Genomic DNA, 21,337 nt, shown 5'->3' with positions numbered 1-21,337 from the left:
CTTTTGTTGCTGCACACTGGAGAGGAAAGCTCGGTGTAAGTGAGCTCACAGACGAAGGAGAAAATTGCAGAGTAGTGTTGAACAGCGAAGGCTGGTTAAAGAAAGTGAGGAGAGCCGTCGGTAAGGTTCCAAACTTACAAAAGCAGCAGTGCATTTGGTCGTCCTGACAGTGGTTTGCAGTTATTATTTTTTTCAGGAATATGTTGACGTCCTCTATTTCTGACCTTTAACCCCGAGGCGTCCACCTGCATCTCATTATAGCAGACAACAGCATTCGTTCTCCTGACCGTACCTGCCGAGCGGTTACAGGGATGAGCTGCTCAATTCCAATTACACTGCAGTGATTGCAACGTCGTCACAAAGCCTGTTCAACGGTGCACGACCACACACACACACACACACACACACACTGGAGAGCGCGAGTGGCCGGCTATTGTTGACGCAAGGAGAATTCAGAGAGGCTACATCAATCTTGTCAAAAATCAACATGCTTGTTAGTCTGTGTTTGTGTGTGTAATGCATGGGCTTGACTGTGTGCATGTGTGTGTCTGTGTGTGTTTAGAAATGAGATTCACCTTTTGCTCTGAGCGAGGTTTTACTGGACCGTGGGTCGATGGATCAATGTTGAGTGGGAGGCACACACTCAGCAAAGCCAGAATAGCCCTGGAAAGGCCACCGCAATCAGTCTTAGTCTAGCCTGTCCCCTAATCATCCAGTGGAGATTCTCACTCTGAATGGAGGCTATTTAAAACAAACTGACACTTGAAGCACTTCCAATGTAGTCGAATATGCCGCAATGACAGATTGGGATAATTGAATGTGATTAGGCATTCACTGTCTATCCTGAACCATGATTGTGTATTGCTGCTGTTTGGTGCTCTTTTGTTATTTACCACTAAGATGTATGAGTGTTGCTGCGGCGGGTCAGATTTTAAAATGAATCTTAACAATACTCAGAGGGCAGCAGATGTAATCTCGGTGCTTGAGTTGAACCTGAATGAGCACAGCCAAAACCACAGATTGCGAGCTGGCGAGCCTGAATGGCAAATAAATAACCTTGATCAAAAAATGTCTAGCGTTCATCAAGAGAGTGGGGCTTCATGATAACACTCGAGCAGCTTTCTCGCCACCGTTGAGGTTAAACTCAACCAATCAAATTGTTTCCGCCTCAGAAAAAGAAAAGCTTGTTTAACCAACGGTCTGCGTTGTGGAAAAGTCTTACTTACTGCAATATGAATCATCTAATATTTATTATCACTGCAGCTGTTACTGTCGTGGAACATTTCGTTGGTGGTTATTGTTTCTAATTGCAGAAACAAAGCAGTGAATCACATTAAGATAACTTTGTTTCATTCCAGTTTGATTACAGTCTTGTCTTGTTCAGTCCATAGACTGTCACTTGATTTATTACACCTCAGTAAACATTAAAACCATTAAGAAAATGAGTCTCAATGGCCTGTTTAAAGTGGTCACCAATGGTCAACCAACATGACGTTCATTTAGTAAGTTATGGTCCATTTAGAGTAAAATAAAAGATAAAGCAGGATATTATGCTTAAGGGCGTGGTTACCTTGTGATTGACAGGTCGCTACCACGTCAACCTCTCAATCAGGATAGAGGCGTGGCTATGCTAATTCCTCCTAAGCCCCACCCTCTCGTCCAAAAATGGTCATCTCTGGCTCCAAAATCAAGACGGCGACGGCCAAAATGGCAAACTTTATGCTTTCAAACGGTATACCACTTCTTTTGAACAGGCAGTGGAAGAGCCCAGAGCTGTTAGCTGGGATACATCCACTTTAGATAGATGCTCGCTATAACAACACCTTATTTCAATCAATCAGAATACTGACATTTTCATTTTCAATCCGTACAATAGTAACTGTTTCGTCAAAGGAATTGGGGGTTACAATGTTTTGCCTGCACCTCAATAGAAATCTCTGATTTACTCAAACTGTGCACAGCCATAAGGACTGTATTATCTCATTTTCTCCCCTCGACAAAATGTCCTTAAAGTTGTACCCGTGTATCACAATACATATTTCAAAGGCACAATTCAGCCCACTGTGCTGTAGTGTCGGTGCATTCACAGTCCATAGAATTGTATAGCATAATGTGATTATTTGGTCAATGTGCTGCTCTGATGGTGGCACCGCTTCATTGATGCCGCTCGTTTGGAAGCTGAATGAATGGTGCAGATTAAGGATCATCTATTATGCCATACGAAGAAATTCATCATCTCCCCTTCCCACTCACCGAGACACACGCATGTGGAATCCACCTCTGCTTTAGAAATGGAGATTAGAAAACAGTTCAGTTGTCCTCGTATATATATGGCTTATATGGGAATCCAATGATGCATGTTTACATTTCGGTTAAGAGATTCCGTTTAAATCTTCAGGACGTTTTATTGTGCCTTCGTGTTTCATTTCATCTATCTTCTATTCATTTTTGCCACTCACTTAACTCTGAGGCATCCATCCAGCCATCCCGGTCTTTCTGAAAAAACCCTCTCACTCCACCGCCGAAGGTGGAAGGAATGGCATTAGGCGTTTTGCAATGCTTACTGTGAATTCGTTTCCAAACTCCGTTTTTTCATCCAAGACAATGTAATTAACATCCTGGTTTTCTGCTCGCTTTGAAACGAAATGAGACAAGTGATTGGATATTTCCTCGGAATATTCCATCACTGAAAAGACAACTCCTGGAAGTGCTTCGCTGGTTTTCTTCTCCGCTTCTCTCAGTCCGCCCAGTCAAACCACGGAAAGCATACTCCAAAAATAATAAAAGCATCAGGCCTGGGAGGCTCCTATTTTTTCTGAGCGGTAGACCCAGATGGAGAGAGAAGCTGACAGCGAGAGGTAGAAGGGCTGATGTGTTGTTGTATTCTTTTTTTGTAAAGAAAGACTTCCAGAGATTGTAAGGAAGATAGAGGTGGCGCCGTATTAGGACGTGAGCTGCTGGGACGAGGCCTCCTGCTGTTAGAGGCGGCGGTATATCTGTCTCAGATTATGTTTAGATGACGGCTTCAACTTCACGGCCTGTTTATCTGCCCCGGATATTTACAGGACGACATGGCAACAGCTCAGGCAGGGGGGGGGGGGGGAGAGGAGGAGGAGGAGGAGGAGGAGGCTGGAGCATTGTAGCTCTTGGCCTTTTTCTGTGAGTGTGTTTGTATGTGCGTGCCTCTCCATAAAGGATTAATGCAAAGAGAATGACTTATAGACTTAAACTAATGGCCCACATATTTCACCTGTCTGTCACTCGTCTCTTCCCTTCATCTGAAAAGCCTGTCAATAACAATGAAGTTGAACATTGTTTTCCCGGCATCTCCCTCCTCCTCCGTCACAGCCAACACTCTTCAGGGTGCCTTGCCACGCGCTAAACCTCTAATAGCTGTGTTTTGCTCGGTGATTTTCATTTAAGGCTATTCTTTACTAAAGCACGTGTCTCTTTTGAAGCGCCTCCAGATTGAAAAATGCCTCCTGCCTCCACGACACAACAGGATGCGGGATGCCTTCATTTACATGGTGCTGCCCCCGAGGACTCTGAGGCTAAGCTAGAAACAGGATGCAGTTTCTTTTAAAAATCATCTCCATTGCATAATTCCTCATATTGACATTATCTTTATTCACGCACATTGTGATGCATGTGAATCATGGTTATATGTCGATGAATTGGTGCATTTTACATGAATACATAGATGTTTTCCATGGAGAATTTCTCGAAAGGAGGCCGGTTGTAACGGTGTTTTTACAATATGTGTTTGTGTGTGTGATCCCAGTTGTCGTTACACTCGCTCTCTGTACTTCCATCACTTGCTAGTTTGTGTGTGTGTGTGTGTGTGTGTGTGTGTGTGTGTGTGTGTGTGTGTGTGTGTGTGTGTGTGTGTGTGTGTGTGTGTGTGTGTGTGTAGCCTTTATATGTCTATTTGTGGCTCTCTCCTGTGTCTATCCTAATCTGTCTCTCCCAAATGTGTGTGCACATTTATACGTCTGTGTGTGTGTGTCAGAGAGAGAGAGAGAGAGAGAGAGAGAGAGAGAGAGAGAGAGCCTTGCTGGAAGGAAACAGCTGTCTCTCTGTATGTCAGGCCTGGGATCTGAAGGGGTAAGGGACTAAAAGAGGAGGAGGAGGAGGAGTAGAAGGAGGAGGATGAAGAGAACTGCAGTGCCCGGGGAGCAATGACAGCCATCACACTTAGAAACTTCGACACACACATAACCCGAACCACACACAAAAACATGACACACACACACACCCACACCTGGATCACGGTGTGAAGGTTGTTTAGAGAGCCCTCGGGTGTTTGTGCTGTGCTAGTTAAAAATCCTTATTTTTTTTCCCCCCATCATGGCCACACACTGTGGTTTGAAGGTAGCAGCTGATATTTGCAGATTGAAATCAGCTGGTGTCTTTATGCTGCAAGTGTTGAGGGTTGTCTTTCTTCCACATTGTAGTTGTCAGTGTGGAAAAGCCTTTGAAATAACCAGCGTGGGGTTTCACAACTCTCTGTTGTGTTCAGTGTTGAAGTACATATTACTCGAGGCCTTTTACATTAATGAAGAGTTACTTCATGCATAATCAATTGAGCATTTAAATGAGCAAAATAAATGTTAAATTGTGTGAAACCCTTATTATGTCTGCAGTGGATAATATAGGGGGTTGATGATAACTATGAAAACAGTTGTTGACATGAAAGGAAACTACACCTTTTCTTTTTTTCCATCCTCTTTTTCACTTAACGTAGTGTTCAAATTACACCGTGGCTTTTTTTTGGGGGGGGGGGGGGGGGCTTATTTTTGGTGTGTGTGTTTAACCGTGCACGTGCCTACATAACTGTGCCCGTCTACGTGCAAAAATACGCCATCAATCCATTACAATTCATACAGAGAATATGTAGAATGAGACAACAAACGATTAAAAATGATTCACTGATTGATGATTCAATGTTTTGTTTCAAAGTTCCGGGGCTGAAGTTGATGCTCACTTTAGGGTTAGAGCCCCCCGAAATGTATCTGGGGAGCGCAAATCTTTGTCAAGTAGTTTCCCCGTACCCCTACACTTCATCTTTCCTTCACTTCCTCCCTATTTCCTTCTTTCTTTCTTTCCTTTCTTTCTCCACTTTCTCCTCATTTCATTCTTTCTTGTTCTTTTGTTTTCCCCCCTCTTTATTTTCTTCTTCCCTGCTTTTGTCTTACCTTCTTTCTTTCCTTTCTTCCATCCTTCCCTCCTTTCCTTCCTTCTTTCTGTCTTTGTCTGTCCGTCCTTTCGCAGCCAAACACCAAAATGTCATCTCCGCGTCCCACCTGCAGATCACCGTACTCGTACAAATCAACCTGTCACGGTTTCCCATTTGTGTGGCAAATCCTGCTCGCAGTCGCAGACATGCGATTACAGCGGAGGGTTGCGACACCAGTAAACGATAACAAGTATCATCAGACGCAAAGCGTGCAGGTACGCCTGTCTCATATGCTAGCGAAAGGCTTTTTTCTCAATTTATTAAATGTCATTGCTCAAAAGGTCAACCTTCACATGCGTCATGCTTGAGATAAAACAATGTACCGCCTCCTCTCATCCCCAGTCTCCCTGTAGTGTTTTCTTTTTTCTTTTCTTCTTTTTGTTGACCCATAGATGGGATTCGCTATCTTACCCTCTCATGCATTAAACGCTTACCTGCCTCCTCGCAGCTCACCCACCCCCTCTTGAGGTTTGAAAAAACCCTTTCAAGCTACTTCTGTGTGTGTGTGTGTGTGCATGTACAGTACATTATGATCCTATATTTGTGTATATTATAGGTGTGTGTGTGTGTGCGTGCACTCACTTTGCCGTGCCCGTGGGTTTGACGGATGATGTGTGACAAGTGTGTGTAGTCAGCCCTTTGGTGGGAACCCGCTGGGGCTGGAAGATGCCCTTGTCCTTTCATATTTTACAGCATATCTCTGTACTCCTCCGCTGTGGCCTACGACCATAACTATAGGCTTACGGTGATTGATTGCCAGTTTGACTTTGAAACCAGATAGAACTCTCTTTATGCCAATGCACTGTGTCACATGGATACTTTGGGTATTATACATCACCTTGGATGTTCACTCTTACATGTAAAGTCGAATTAAACAACATTCTGATGTTTTGTTTTTCATTAATCCAGCTCGGATGAAACAGAAATCCTGGATGAAGATACTTGAGCGTGATCGAGGATTGTTGTAAAAGTGAACTGGCTGAACCATGAAGAAAATAGGGCCCACTGCATATTCAGTTGTGTGGAAGGAATTCACAGTGAAATGCTTCATGCATAATGCTGAGCTGTCACAAGTTTTGGATTCTTCATAATGGATGACCCCACTCTGTAGCCACTGGGATGCAACACTGAAAGAAGGGAAACATGGATTTATGATGCGAGCATCCAGAAGTGCTCAACCAAAAGAAGCATTTTGTACATGTTAAGAATTTAGTTGGATATGACATTTAACACCTAACGAGGTTGTTGGAGGCTGCAATTACTGTAAGCAGGGAGTTAAAGGAGCACTCCACCAGTTTAGTTCTAGTTGGTAACAGAAAGCCTGCCTGACAAGCAGGGACAAGATATGTGTATTAACCAGGCAGGGGACAGCTAATAAAAGCTATTTCGTTGCATTATGGGAAATGTAGGACGTGGCCTTTTGTGGAGCTTGACCTAAACAAGGGGCTAACACTAAGGGCTTCAATTTTGACCATTCTTTTTTTTTTAATCCAGCCCTTGAAGCCTCACAGCTTTGTGGAAAACTAATACTGAATCGTTGGAGTAACAACATTTTGATACCCGCAAAAACAGTGCATCAGCTAAACTGCACACAGCCGACCAAAGGGACAAGACATCTAGTGTTGAGCTGTTCTGTGTAGGAGCATGACTCTCGGTTTTAACTCATCACTGTAGGTGGGGAAAGTGACCAACACCAGAGTTTCCTCTGGACAGAGTGAGTGTATTTTTTTATTTGCAGCTTGAGGCAAAATACCGTTATCCTGTTTTGATGTTAATAACAGGGTAACAGGAAATTCTCTCTTCCTTCCTTTCCCTACTTCTCTCTCTCTCTCTCTGTCTCTTCGCTGCTGTTGCAGAGGTCAGCTATGCACTGTATGCACAGGTACATTTTCCAGATGCTGCTCTCTCTCTTTCACCTTCATAGTCTCACACCGCAGTGCAATCGCCGATAGACCTCCGCTGTCCAACTGGGCTGCTGGGGCCCCTCGGAGCTTCGAGCGGAGCCAAGAAACTGTCTGGCCACCCAGTGTAAACTATGTGTTTACAGCAAGGCCAGGGTCAGACTGGGCATGCTCGGCTCAGTACGTCTCACCTGCTGCCGATTGATAAAAGAGCTGATGTCGATGTCGACGGCTGGCTATAGTGGCGCCACCAAACCCTATTTGAAAAATACACTATTTCTTCTGTCCTTACGTGACAGCGTTTGGCAGTTCTACTGTGCCTTGCAGAGGAGGAAAGAGAAATGTATGCTTTTTCTGGCAGCCGGGTGCAAGATATCTACTTATCATTCAGCATAACTCAGATGTGGTTTTGTAAATATTTCAAAGGCTCAACCAGTCCAAAGTGAATGGGAAGAGTAGCTCTTGAGGAGCCAACATCTCTGTTTTCTCTGCGCTTACTGCATTCAAACATTTATAGACTTTATAATGTGGTCATGCATTTATGTATGTTTCCCCTGCCCTACGTTGGCAGCACAGCTTCCTTGAAACAACATGCCCCTAATGGTTTGCTTGATCAGAGCGTGCTCAGATTTGGCTGAGCTCAGGTGCCGCTGTCAGAGGATTCAGACATAATGTTACGTAACAGCTGCATATTTGTTAGTTCAAAGAACACTAAGAGATATCTTTTGTAGTGTGTCCTCTTCCCTCTCCCTGGTTATCCTTTCCTATTTAACACCAGTGCCTCTGCCACACTTTTTCCTCTTCTCCACTATTTTTAGTTCCTGGTCAGTGGGGGGGGGGGGGGTTATCATGCCATGCTCTAAATAACTTTATCGACATTTGAAATTGGATGTGGATCACGATAACTATCCAGCCTTCCTGCTTTCCTGGCTGGCATTCAGTGAGAGGAGAGCATCGGTGCAGCCGGGCCACCGGCAAGAGAAATTTGTCTCCAATGCAAACGCATGCTTGTATTCACATGGTCTTCCCTCACACAGGCGTTCACTGACTCACAGAAAGGCAGTGACACATAACGCGCACCACGCCTCATCGAGTTGTGTTTTGATGCGTTTTTGCAGCTTAATGATAGAAGCATGAATAAAGCAGCTTATTGTGGCGTCCTCCCCTATGGAGACAGCAATGTACTCGGACTATGTGAAGTATGCTTGTGGATTTCTGTAAGGCGGAATGACCGTGAGTCATTGCACTAGAATGTTTGCTCATGCTTATCCCCCCCCCCAAGAAATCTCCATGACGACACTCCTGTACGGTCAGCCCCGTCATGAAATACTGGCGAGTGAGAGCTGCACTATTAGCTGGTTCCCCGTCTCCAGTCTTTACTCTAAGCTAAGCCAACCAGCTGCTGGCAGTTGCTTAACATTTAAGGGGAGACACTGGTCAGTTTTGGGGATGTTTTGCTTCCATAACATGTCCTTTTTTTTTCAGAGTAGTGGAAAGAGAACATCTCAATTACACATTAAGGTGTTTTTGAGGCTACTTTCTCTATTTGTGTCTGTAGAGTTCTCCTAAATTCACCAAAAGTTAGCATTAGACAATGCCTTATTTGCATATTTAAATGTAAATTTGCAGAAAAGGTGTTCCTAATTTTTTTTCCAAGAACATTTTTTGCATGGGTTTTGACAGTATGTTATGGGGTAATAAAAAGAGATATCCAAAATTCCCTCCGTTAAAACACTTAGCTCTAATAATTCAGCAAAATGAAACTAGAATTTCGGCTTTATCCAATTTTCAGATTTCTGTTCTGGTAATTAGCACAACATTTCTCAATGGAGAGTGAAGAGCTTCTTACACATGGCGTTTTTAGTCCGTTTTATTCTGTCCACCTCACACTCACTTCACTTTATATAAACGTAACATATTATACTCTCCTAAAAGCATCACTGTGTTTATGGTCCAAGACTAATTTCCTTATACCTGGTGACAAATAAGGACCTGACTCTGCACAACTGTCCCCGTCCATGAAACCGTTGTCGTCACTTTGTATGCAGGACTGAATGATACTGTCCTGTTGGGGGGGGCTGAGCTTTACTGGAGTAAATAGACACTTCTCTCAGCTTTCAAAGACACTTTTCCTTGATGTGGAGCGAGAGCCGTGTCCCTGAACGAAGGCTATCCAGGAAAAGAGAGCGATACAATCAGGAGACGGTGCTCGGCCTTTACTGGCAATTGACGTGTGGAATGAGGAGGAGAGAGGAGACTGAGAAGTATAGATAGGGGAAATGGGTTTAATTGTGATGCTAATCATAGCAGTCTACTGTGAAAGTGGTCGCTAAATACTTTTCCGAAGCACAACACACAACATGTATCACACCACCGGTATACATTTTCTGTTTACTTTGCATGTGGCTGTCTGTCAAACGCTCGTACGGTGATCAAGGACGGAGAAAGATGAGAGAGAGACCGATAAAGAGAGGAGGAAATTGGGTATTTTAGTTTTTTTAGTAGTGTGTTTCTGGGCTCTATGTTGGGTTAGTTAATGACTGGTGCATATGTCAGCCACGCAGCTGTGGAGTTACAATCAGCCAGCCAGCTGAGGAAGGGAGCGACGGATGGAACGGAGAGAGAGAGAGAGAAAAGGCGAGGCGCACAGATATAAAGTATTAAGAAGAAAGCAGAGAAAACAATTCTGCGTGAGGGAGAGCGGAGGAGCAGAGGAGGTGAGATAGAGGATTTTGAGCAGAATAAACAGAGAGAGGCATCCGGAGGGAACCGAGAGAGGAGGAGAGAAAGGGAAGTTGCCAAGATAGTTTCCATTCTTCTCATCCTCCCTCAACTAGCTGAAGCAGAAATGGCAGAGGCTGCAGTCCAAATCATTACACTCAGCTGCCTTCCTGGAAAGTATTTACTGTTGTCAATATAAAAATAAAAAAAAAGGAAAGAGACGGCAATGTGTATAAAAGGAAAAATAACGTATGCAGCTCCTCTGAAGAAAGATAGCAATTTGTTGATGGACTGCACTGCTGTCCTTGTATTTGTCAAAGACATTAACATATTTTCTATACTCCGCATCCTCTCGGGGACTCTTTTCACCTCCTATTTCCTTTGACTTTGCCTTTTCACCCCAGCCGTCCTGTCTGTCCTGCCCCATCCTGGCCATCCTCCATCAGCCCTGGGATTTAAGCCTTTAAGAGCCTCTTTTCCCTCCAGTAAGAGCTTTAAGGCAGAATGTGTGTGGAATAGCAGTTTTTTTTGGGGGGGGGGGGGGGGGGGGGGGGAAGGATCAGAGCCGGGCAGAAATAGGTACAGATCGAGAACAGGAGTGGGCGCTTCAGGATGAAGTGTCTGACCTTCGATTGTCCCCTCTTGTAGTTGCCCCACAAAACACCCGCCGTAACTGCGACGAGGGCTTTTTTTTTTGAGGCAAGGACACGTATTTATTGTGTCTTGGTTATTGCCCACAAACACTGTTTGCAGTGTTGGGTGGTGTAAAGCCAAGAGGTTTTATCACTGACTGGGCTCCTCTGCAGTGAGACATGAAGATGTGTTCCAGACATGGATTGATTTGTATCCAATGGACCAATATCAGGAATATGGAATTCCTGTTAGTATGTCATCTTACTGCTGCATTGTTCTGTGAAGTCCAAACACAAATATGTGTATGATATGAAACGATTTGTGATTAATTGATTCATCATTTAAGTAATTTGTCAAGCAAAAATATTAACCAGCTGCTCACTAGACTTTTATGAAACTGTGATTTTGTGATGTGGCATCACTGACATTCTATAGACCAAGAAAATAATCCTAATTTGCAGCTCCAGTTTAATATGTGGCATTGTCAGGTTAACACAGAGCCTTTCGCATATTGCTGACTGTCAAAACCTCGCCTTTGCACGACAGTTATACCTGACCTGTATGCTTTACCCCCCCCCCCCCCCCCCCCCCCCCATTGTGCCTCTGCAGGCAAACCCGGGAGCAGGAGACCCCACCAGACTTCTTCTATTTCTCTGACTTTGAAAGACACAACGCTGAGATTGCCGCCTTTCATCTGGACAAGTAAGTCAACATTCTGTCTCAGAGTCGTGTGGTACATGTCTACCTGGGACGCCATGTTGTCATGACGTAGGTCTCTGCTGGACTCGCGTTGGGCAAAATCGATGCAGTAGAACCAGAGATATCTCTCATCTTTTTAATTCCATGCATTCTTCTTCCTTGTCAAAGCCGGGTGGCTGCACTACCCTCAGGTTCAGCAGTGGATCCGGTCCGCAACACATTTTCAACTAAACAAGGAATAAATCCAATGTTCTTGAATCTGCTCTAACTCCTTCAAGCCCAAGTGCTTCTTTCCATCCTCGAGGGCCAACGTCCTGCAGGTTTTGTGTTCCTCCCTGATTGCTAATTTGATTCTCCTCCGTGTCAGCTCATTAACCACCCAGGAGGGACAAAAACCTGCAGAACGCCAAGCCAGACCTTGGGTACCTTTCGTTCTACGGTGAAGCTTTAAGATATGTCTTTGCAAGGTCCTCCCCAAGCATGATAATACAGATGTGTATGAATGCAGCCAGGACTGCAGGCATTTCTCTTCTGTGCACGAACAAGTATTTTCTCTGCGCTTATTTGTTCATTAGATTTTCCATTTCACCGTTTCTGTCCCTCGGAAACCCCTTCTTTTTCAAAACACAGCGAGCGGTGTGAGCCGGGGCCCGCACAGTCGAGGCCGCGAGCTCCGAGAGGCCATGAGTCACAGCGAATGAATGCCGCCCTCCCACAGCTAGCATCTGACTGAACTATGACTGCAGCCTCCTTGCCTAGCTAACCACCACGCTCTCTGACTTCACTGCCTTTACAAGGCTAACGCTTTATGGCTGGCCTGCCCGTCTGCCTGCCCCAGAGACTTTAACGAAAGGAGAAAACCTGACGAGGCTCTCTGATCAGCCGGAGAAAGCGTCAAGTTTAAGCATCGCTATTAAAGTCGAACTGACGTCGCTGTGGCCGTATGTTGTTGCAAGCAGAGGGCTTGTGTTGTGGTGTGAATGCTGGTGATACAAGAGGATTCTGAGGTCACTCGCATACATGTCCATTCACACACACACACACACACACGAAGGCCACAGCGGGTGGTGATGTTGAATCTGCTTTTCCTTCAGGCACAATGACACAGTTCAGCAGCAATTGCATTAGCAGCAGCTTTCTTCACCAGTCCTCTACACATCTGGTCCTCCTCTACACAGACACATGCATGAGAATACGCTCACACACTCCCAGCATATGTGTGTGGGTTAAGGGGAAGAGGAGGAAACCAAAGGCATTGTGCCCATTCTAAATATAAGCCAGGCAGGGTTTGCCAAAAGCAGCGCTTTATTTTTTTTTCCTTATTTTGTCTGTTCTAAATTAGAGCCTGGCTACAGAACTGCTGCCGCTGCTGCTGCTGCTGCTGGTGGTGCAGAGGCTTAGGCTACACTGCCTCCCAGGGGGCCCGCAGACACACACACACACAAACACACACACACACAGGCTCTTTTAAAAGCAGTATTCACACACACACAGAGCCGCTGTCTTTTCTTATATAGGCTACACTGCTGTAAGCATCATTAATTATGTGATTGGATTTAAATGGGAAGTGCACTTGGTGTTGCTGCATTTGGTGGGGAAAAGGGAGCGAGCCGATATAAAGACATACAAGGACCCGATATGACCTTAAAATATGAAAACCGTTATAGCTCCAAATTCCCTCTGGCGTCTCATACATTTTTCAGCTCAATGATGATTGACACCGTTCGTGCACGGCTCTCAGCGGGCCTTTCTGTCCTCGCCCTGAATAACAACACAAGTTCAAAAATGGCAACCGTGGGAATACGGTTTATCAAAGGGACAAGGATGGAAGAAAAAGAGTGATGAAGTGCGTCGAAGCCGGCCCGAGCTGTTCCCTTCAGCATGGCAGCAGGCCCGGGCCCAGCAGGCCGGACTGTGCTTTGCGGCGCTTCGTCCCGTGTCGGAGGAAAGAGACACGACTGCGTGCGTCCGTCTCACTCAACCCGCCACCGCTCTACCCGATGGCATCATTTATATGACGGGCTCTCGGTTAACAGCTCTCTTCTTTTCCGGCAGCTTCTCCCATGTCTCTCTGTACCTCTCTCCTGTTGTTCCCCTGGCCCCATCTTTAATCTTAGTCTCTCTTTCTGCGTCTCTCTGCCCTCAGGCCTTGGCCGTTAAGTGTTGTCAGGGTTATCAATGTTTAAAGAGCCCGTTGCTGATGTTGTAGCTGTCTGGTATTGACGTCAGGGACCACACATAGGCATGACGGTCACGCAATCTTTCAGTTAAACCTTTATCTTTAAATATATTAGACCGGGAAGCTGTGTGCAAGTTGAAAATGTGTTTGATGTAGAATGATATCCACATAAAAAGAAACAACAACACAAATGTTTACCATCAGGTGGCGTAACGGTCAGGTCAGGACTTGTGTCACAGTGCCCCCTGCTGGCAGTGGGAGTGAATGACATGAATATAATAAGGCCACATTACCACGTTTGTGTGCCACAGGGACTTAATGGATAAGGCGCTGGCCTCCTAAGCCAGGGACTGTGGGTTCAAGTCCTATCTGAGGGGATGTGTGTCTTTTCTGCCTGTGTTTGCAGAGAGCTTGTCCTTGTTGCTACACTCTACAGGTCTTCGGTACTCAACTAGCGCTGTAGGTGATCATTCAACACTCTCAAACAAACAATATTTCAACATTTTCAGGGTTATTGGCAAATTGACGCTATTAAAAGTGTGCAGTATTATCTGTTCCTGTTTGCAATGTAACCGTGGATGTGCAGACAACTATCACTTGATTCATTTGATAGTGAAGAACTAATTGAGTTGAAGTATCTTAACTGGCTCCGTGAGCTGTTTGTGTCACAGCCTGCAGTATTCTGACGACAGAATGTAACCCCTCAGTATGTGTCTCTGTCCTGTAGGATCCTGGACTTCCGTCGCGTCCCTCCTGTGGCCGGCAGGCTCGTCAACATGACGAAGGAGATACGAGATGTCACACAAGACAAAAAGCTCTGGAGGACCTTCTTCATTTCACCAGGTGAACACTGAAAAATGGCAGAGTTATTGGTTTCCAGAGACGCATCTGGAGGGGAAAAACTCAAAATACAGCGAGATCAGAATGAATGAAAATGCTGCACAAATGTCGGTTCAGTTGTACTCTTTTAAATTCCTGTCATGTGTACCCCAAATGCATCAATCAAGAGTGGTAATCCCAGAAGAAGATAAATAAATAAATGCCATCTGTGCCATCTCCACCAATATTGATTCATCAAGCAAAAGTTAAAGCCAAGCGAAAATGAACAGTTTCCTTCTTCACAGTGCAGAGCGAAGCTACTTCTGTGCCCTGAATTAGCGTGATATTCATTTGCACGGGATTAGTATTATCAGGGGACGCTAGCTTGTGCCAAAGCACGACAGTTAATTAGCGATGCAACTTTTGCGTTGCATATTATACACGTGGAAAACTTTCACAGGATTAAAAATGACTGACAATCTCAGCAGTTATTACAAGTCGCTGAACGTCTCCAGGTAATTTCAATCTTGGGGAAAAGTGGCCTTTAAAATGATGTGGTGTGCATTTCAGAAGGATTATAAGTGGGTGTGGTCACATTTTAAGTATGACACTGAGTAGTATAATAGAAGATACCTAACTGTCAATTTTTTATCTCTATAAACAATGGTTTGACAAAGCAGCCACAACAGTGCGTCTTCTTTTTCTCACTTCTCAGCCAACAACGTGTGTTTCTACGGAGAGTGTTCGTACTACTGCTCCACTGAGCACGCTCTGTGCGGTAAACCAGACCAGATAGAAGGATCCCTGGCCGCCTTCCTCCCGGACCTGGCCCTCGCCAAACGCAAGACCTGGAGGAACCCGTGGAGACGCTCCTACCACAAGCGCAAGAAGGCAGAGTAAGCGATCGATCCTGCACTCAGACAGCGTTAACTGAATGAAGCAGACGCTGAGGGATTCACTGTCGGCCCCAGCTGTCAGAGGATAGTCATTACACTTGCTGTCAGATAGCAGGGACAGTGACTCATGAGCGCTGAGCAAGAGATCTGTGGCGTGTAAGATATCATGTAAATCAAGTTAAAGCTCACTGACGTACTAATGGAATAAAACAAACCTGCCGCAGAAGAAAAGCACTTATATGCAGTTTTGTTATGATAGGGGAAAAATTAATTGGAACAAACATGTTAAAAGGCGAAAACAAATTTGATTTTGGTGATTTGTTTGCAAAGCAGATGCATGAATTCTTATGAATTAGAAATGTGAACAAGAAGTTATTAAGTTATTCAATTCTTCAGATGGGAGGTGGACCCGGACTACTGCGAGGAAGTCAAACAGACTCCGCCGTATGACAGCGGGACACGACTGCTGGACATCATAGACATGACCGTCTTTGACTTCCTCATGGGTGAGTTTCACCGTCAATAATGGGAAAAACATTGTTGTGTGCAAAACACACACGTGGTGTTACCAGTATATAACACACAGTAGGTGTACACACACACACACACGCATGTGCTCTCTCCGTTTCACCGGTGGCTGCTTGTTTTCCAACACAGGGAACATGGATCGCCACCATTATGAGACATTCGAAAAGTTTGGAAATGAGACGGTCATCATCCACCTGGACAACGGCAGAGGGTGAGCCACTGCATCGTAGCTCCAGAGGTTGAAATGCAGATGTTGTCAAACTGATTTTCATGCGCTGCATTCATTATTCCACTAATCTCTATTAACGGATTCTGCCTTTTGCCATCGGAAGCGAGCCGATTTCTGTTTTTTAGTCCGTGTACTATTGACCAATCGTGTTTGAGCAGGCTGTGGTTGAATGCAGGCAAACCGTCCGCGTGTAGAGGGCGAAAGAACGCATCGGCCCGAGATGCAATCTTGTAAACCGGCTACAATCTGTCGTCTTGTCAACTCCAACTCCAGTCTCACATCTTCAGTTGCTAATGGGACTGTAAACAATGAGCAGCGCACAGAAAAGACTTCTACTGTAGATCTTATAGATGTAACCCCGTTGCCCCAAGAAGGCTCATCATTATGCGTTAAGGCATTGCAGAGTATTATCCATAAACGGGATATCTTATCATGATGAGCTCACAGTTAAGTGTGTAACACGATGTAGACGATGGTTGAGACATGCAGCATATCGGGGATGTCCACGGGGATTGTCTTTTAAATAAATCATAAGAAAATCATTCTAAAAAAATCTTGTTTTTCAGGATCACTTATTTCATTAGCAAATGTATGCGCTCCTGAATTTTCGTGAAACACGCAGGAAACTGCACACAACGATGCACATATAAATAAATGAATGATATGTGTAGCATAAACTGTTAAAGCTGAGAGAAAAAGAAAAGTTTGGGAGGAAAGAAGAAGAAGAAGAAGAAGAAGAAGTGATCAGGACAACAGAAGTGTAAAGCTGCTGCACATTAATCACACTAATCAAAAAACTCTACAAAATAAAAGATGCAGACAAACAGCAGCACAGGAAACAGATTTCTAAATCTTTCTTGCTGCTATCTTTTCTCCCTAGCTTTGGAAAGCACTCCCATGATGAGATATCCATTCTGGTGCCGTTGACCCAGTGCTGCAGGTGAGGTCTTCTTCGCTGGTATCCTCGTATTCGTTATGGCTTTATTGAGCCCAGTGCTAAATATAAGCATGGATTTTCACATTTGATTAGTCTGCTATTCACATTATCAGTATTGTCGAGCATATGGGTATGACTATGCATGATGCCACACTAACTCTCTCCCCCCCCCCCCCCCCCCCCCGGCTGCTCTCTTACTGCAGGGTAAGGAAGTCGACCCACTTGCGTCTGCAGCTGCTGGCTAAGGAAGAATACAAGCTGTCCATGCTCATGGCAGAATCCCTGGTGAGGGACCGCCTTAGTCCCATTCTCATCCAGCCACACCTGGACGCCATGGACCGGCGACTACGCCTGGTCAGTGCTACGTACTCATTTTTCACAGTGTGCCCTTTTTATTTGAGCCTCTAAACAAATAGTTGGAATTTTGTGTCTTCACTTTCGTCACTTGTAACGTTTTGGCTCCATGCCCAGAGCCCTCAAACTTGTTGTGGTTTGAGGCTGGGCCTGCACAGATTCCACATGTGTGGAGCTTGCATGTTCTCCCTGTGTCAGCGTGGGTTCCCTCTGGGTTCTCCTGCTTCCTCCCACAGTCCAAAGACATGCAGCTTAGGTTCAGTGAGGACTCTAAATTGCCCGTAGGTGTGAATGCGAGAGTGATGGTTGTCTGTCCTCTATGTGTCAGACCTGTACAGGCTACAATGTCAGCTGGGATCGGCTCCATACTACACACTAGAACTGTAAACATCCAGGAAAAACTGTCATTTGTGTGTCGTTTTAAAAGGTCCATGAAATGCTTTCTCCTCTATTCAACAATTAAACCTCTTGTCTTCTCTCTTGTATTTATTTTGTCACCAGGTGCTCAATGTGCTGTCAGAATGCATTGAAAAGGAGGGCTACGGTTACGTTGTAGAGGACGACCTCCAGGGGTACCAAGGGACAGACCACGCCCACAACGGCCCACGACGGAGGTAGCTGTCCAGGGGGCCCTGGCAGCTAGGTGGGACTGACTCCCTGGAGCTAGGAGATTGAGTCTTTCTCTGAAAAATGAACTGGCATCCTGTAACACAGGGGTGAGCTCCATCTGTACTGAATTCCTCAGAGGGCTCGTTTTTTTTCGTTTTTTTTGTCGAACTTTCAGGGAAGCCTGTCTGCCTGAGGTTCATATAGGCTGTCTGGAAGTGGAAGCCTGCTGGATAGGACTGGACCTTGACAAACGAGTGCAAATGACTTAAACTGCACAGATGCTCGCAGGTGACGTCGAAGAGTTCTGGATGGATCTGGGGCCGGATCACAAACTAAACCCAACCAACCCCCCCCCCCCCACATCACCTAGAATCCTTAAATGATCCAACCCTGACTCTAGGATAGCGACACCCCCACCGCAGCACTACCAAACCATGAAAGTCTGGCAAGAGACGCTTTCTCTCTGTCTTGTTCAGGACCTTTTTTTTGAATTCAGTGAATTCTGAGAGACTTGTAAAGAACCTCCCGACGCCCCCTCCCCCCTCTCCTCACAAGCTGAATTATGTGTTTATACATATTGTTGGTATTGCAAGTGTTTGGGTTGAACATTCACAGTGGAGGAGGATGTAACGGTTGACTTCCTGTTGTCTTAATTCTCAAAATGATGTTTTATTACATAGTCTCTTTTTTTTTTATTCGATTACCGCCGAGTTGATTCAGCTTTTATCGTCGGTATTCAAGATGGAGATATTTGATTGGAGTGCAAGTTTACTCCTGGATTTGTCTTTTAATTTTTTCCCATAAATGCTACTTGTACTTGAGAGAGTATTTATTCAAATTCATATTTATTATTTGGGAAATGAATACCAATCGGTTTCTGTGAATTTTCATCACAGTGGTGCACTTCCTCATTTGTCCAAAAGGGGGCAAACTGAGCACGTGCAAAAAGTAGCTGCCCGGTCCGTGCCTCTCAGTAAAGTCAACCCTCCATTATTTAAAATTGGTTCGATTCAAGCGCGTTTACAACATTTAATCCATCAACTGTCTCTGTTTTATTTTTTCAGTGCAACAGATATGAGGTTAGATAAATGTTACCAAAAGCCAAAATGTGACACGAATGGTTTTAAATTATTGTTTCTTTGTAATATATTTGATGTCCAGATGTTGCTGTTGTGGAGAGATTATTTTTCAGGATGTATATTTCATTCATTACCAACAGCAGATAGCTTTTAACTGTTGGTGTGAACGATTGAGTCGCTGGCTGGAAGTTAATATATACAGTAGGAAAATCTAGTGCCTGTGCAATGATAGAAATACTTGAATGTCTGGTTTCATAGCAGGAAGGTTTGAACTCCTCCCGGGTACGAGCTGTGGGTGAGATTCGGAGGTCCACATATACGTGTGTGTGTGCTGACTCCAACTGATCCATAAGGGTTTTATTACACAGTCTAAGTTTCCACAGTCCTGTGTCAGGTCAGTTCAGTGTGTATGGACGTATGGGATGGGGGGGGGGGGGGGGGGGGGGGCATAGTCAACCTGAAGAGGATTCTTTCTTTCTTTTTTATTCAACTCATTGTTTCTGTAAATTGTTTTGCATTTCTTTGCATCATGGTAAAAGTGCAATAAAACAAAATAAGCAGAATATTATAGTGCTTTGTTTTTTAACAGCAGTAGAAGGATATTTGTTTTAATATACATGTTTAATGTTATATATTTCATCATCATGGGGGGGGAATACATCTACCAACAGCTAAAGCAAAAATACTTCTACGTGAGATGTATATCAATGTTCACAAAATGAAAGCAGATCTGTGTATTTCTCCCAAATGTTGAAATATGTCTTCAGTATTCTGTTTTCTCAACCCGTCCAGTGTTTGTTTGATATCTCTCATGAGGAGTCATTTCATGTCACGTTGTTCCAGATCCTCTTCAGATACTTCAGAAGTTCAACTCCCGGACACAAGATGTGTCCTAAAGGACCAGTCTTTTGAGGTTTTGACGTTTCCATTTCACACTTCTGTAAATTGCGAACTGGAACTCGATTTGGCGCCGAACTTGTTGCAATGTCACAAAATCCTACGTGTACTCGGCCCGTTGTTATTGGACAGTAAATGCTGGCAGTGAGGATGGCTGCACAGTACAGTGCAAAAGGAAAATGTCCCTCAGCCCCAGCTCTGTGTGCCAGCATGTTTACAGTTCCCAGTGCACTGTTGTGTTTTGATAACCTTTCCTCACAGAACAGCCCCCGGAAAAGCTACTTGGCTGGTTTACATAAATGCATGCACACACACACACACACACACACACACACACACGCATACAGAGCTATGAATGGAGGAAGTCTGAGACAACCATCAGAGGGATGGAGAGTGACCAGAGGAGAACTAAGGGCTGTAATCACCGCAGCAGGCCGCAGACAGGACGCCAGAGGAAGCCTCGTCATGGGAGTGAGCCATGTGCTGCTTATCTGATCTCAGTTCAGACCAACCTGATACGGTGACCTCCTCTTCTCCTCCACACCGCTTCTCTCTGTTGCTCTATTTACAGTTTTATTTTTTAAAAAGCAAGCGGTTTCTCTTGTCGGGAGGGAACAGGCCCAGACATCATTTTAGCACTTAGTTAGCTACATGTTCAATGAAGTCAGGTATGTTGCTCTGTGGTTCGGGTTAAAAAGCACAACATGGAATATATTAACCCAATAATGTAGAATGTGGACGTAATCGGGTCCTTTCATTCAAGAACAAAACTGATATTCCAGCACTCTGCAAAAGTATTATCAGCAAACTTTACTTGAAAGTATGAAAAATAGAATTACTCAATGCATAAAAATGGCAACTGTGAGTGTTTTATTTGTTATAATATTATATTGATGTATCGATGTAGTTGGTCATTGTGGTGCTAATTGTAACTATCTTATGCCTGTCGGGTAGTTTAATCAAACATACATCGTATTTTATAAACTTTTGTTTTTAATTCAAATATTTTTGCAGAGTAAGCTATAGCTGTCTGTATTTCACTCTACACTGTATTGTAGTGTGAAGAGCTGTGAGATATTATTACTCAAGAAATAGGTTTTGAAAATTAGTACTTCAGTACAAATACCTGGAGTGAAAGTACTTCAACCACTGGTTGTTCTACATAGTAGTACTGGTTGTTCTACATAGTAGTACTGGTTGAGCAAAAATGTTCTAAAGCAACTTTGAATTATTTTCAGAAAATGATTATTCGATGGGTTTTGTTTGAGGTAGAGTAGATTAAAAAGCCGGCTACATGCTGAGACATGCTGGCTATACGGAGGCCCTGAAGTGAGGAATACGATATTTTGTAAAGATAAAAGAGGAAGGCAGAAAATTGTTCTGTTTTTAAGACTGGCTGTTTGTTAAATAGTTTTAGTCTTCAAGCCCAAGATGGGATAACCTCGATAACATCACGGGGGTTAATGCCGCAGAAGACATTCTACAACTGTTATTACTTCCCAAGACCAGTAAACGGACCACGATGTGTCAAACCAGTGGAATGCCCCTTTACCTGTTCTGTTCTGTTGCCTGTAGTAGTTATTTCCCAAAAGGAAAGGCCTACATATCTTTATTTTCTAT

At 44.3% G+C, this 21,337-nt stretch overlaps 1 protein-coding gene across 1 annotated transcript in view; it reads left to right on the top strand.

Moving 5' to 3' along the window:
* fam20cb (FAM20C golgi associated secretory pathway kinase b) overlaps positions 1 to 18,270 on the top strand; it is a 44,635-nt gene extending 26,365 nt beyond the window's left edge. Inside the window, exons 4-11 of the mRNA XM_076092890.1 lie at positions 11,101 to 11,193; positions 14,097 to 14,212; positions 14,904 to 15,084; positions 15,481 to 15,590; positions 15,742 to 15,823; positions 16,722 to 16,781; positions 16,982 to 17,132; positions 17,634 to 18,270. Coding sequence (XP_075949005.1) covers positions 11,101 to 11,193; positions 14,097 to 14,212; positions 14,904 to 15,084; positions 15,481 to 15,590; positions 15,742 to 15,823; positions 16,722 to 16,781; positions 16,982 to 17,132; positions 17,634 to 17,750 — 910 coding nt within the window. The 3' untranslated portion in view covers positions 17,751 to 18,270. The remainder of the gene's footprint in view (positions 1 to 11,100; positions 11,194 to 14,096; positions 14,213 to 14,903; positions 15,085 to 15,480; positions 15,591 to 15,741; positions 15,824 to 16,721; positions 16,782 to 16,981; positions 17,133 to 17,633) is intronic.
* The last annotated feature ends 3,067 nt before the right edge of the window (positions 18,271 to 21,337 follow it).

Source organism: Anarhichas minor, unplaced genomic scaffold (assembly GCF_050575085.1).
Source record: "Anarhichas minor isolate MPS153535 unplaced genomic scaffold, ASM5057508v1 ptg000017l, whole genome shotgun sequence".
Classification (NCBI taxonomy): domain Eukaryota; kingdom Metazoa; phylum Chordata; class Actinopteri; order Perciformes; family Anarhichadidae; genus Anarhichas; species Anarhichas minor.
Note: the sequence above shows the minus strand (reverse complement) of the source record. Positions and strands in the feature narration are given on the sequence as shown.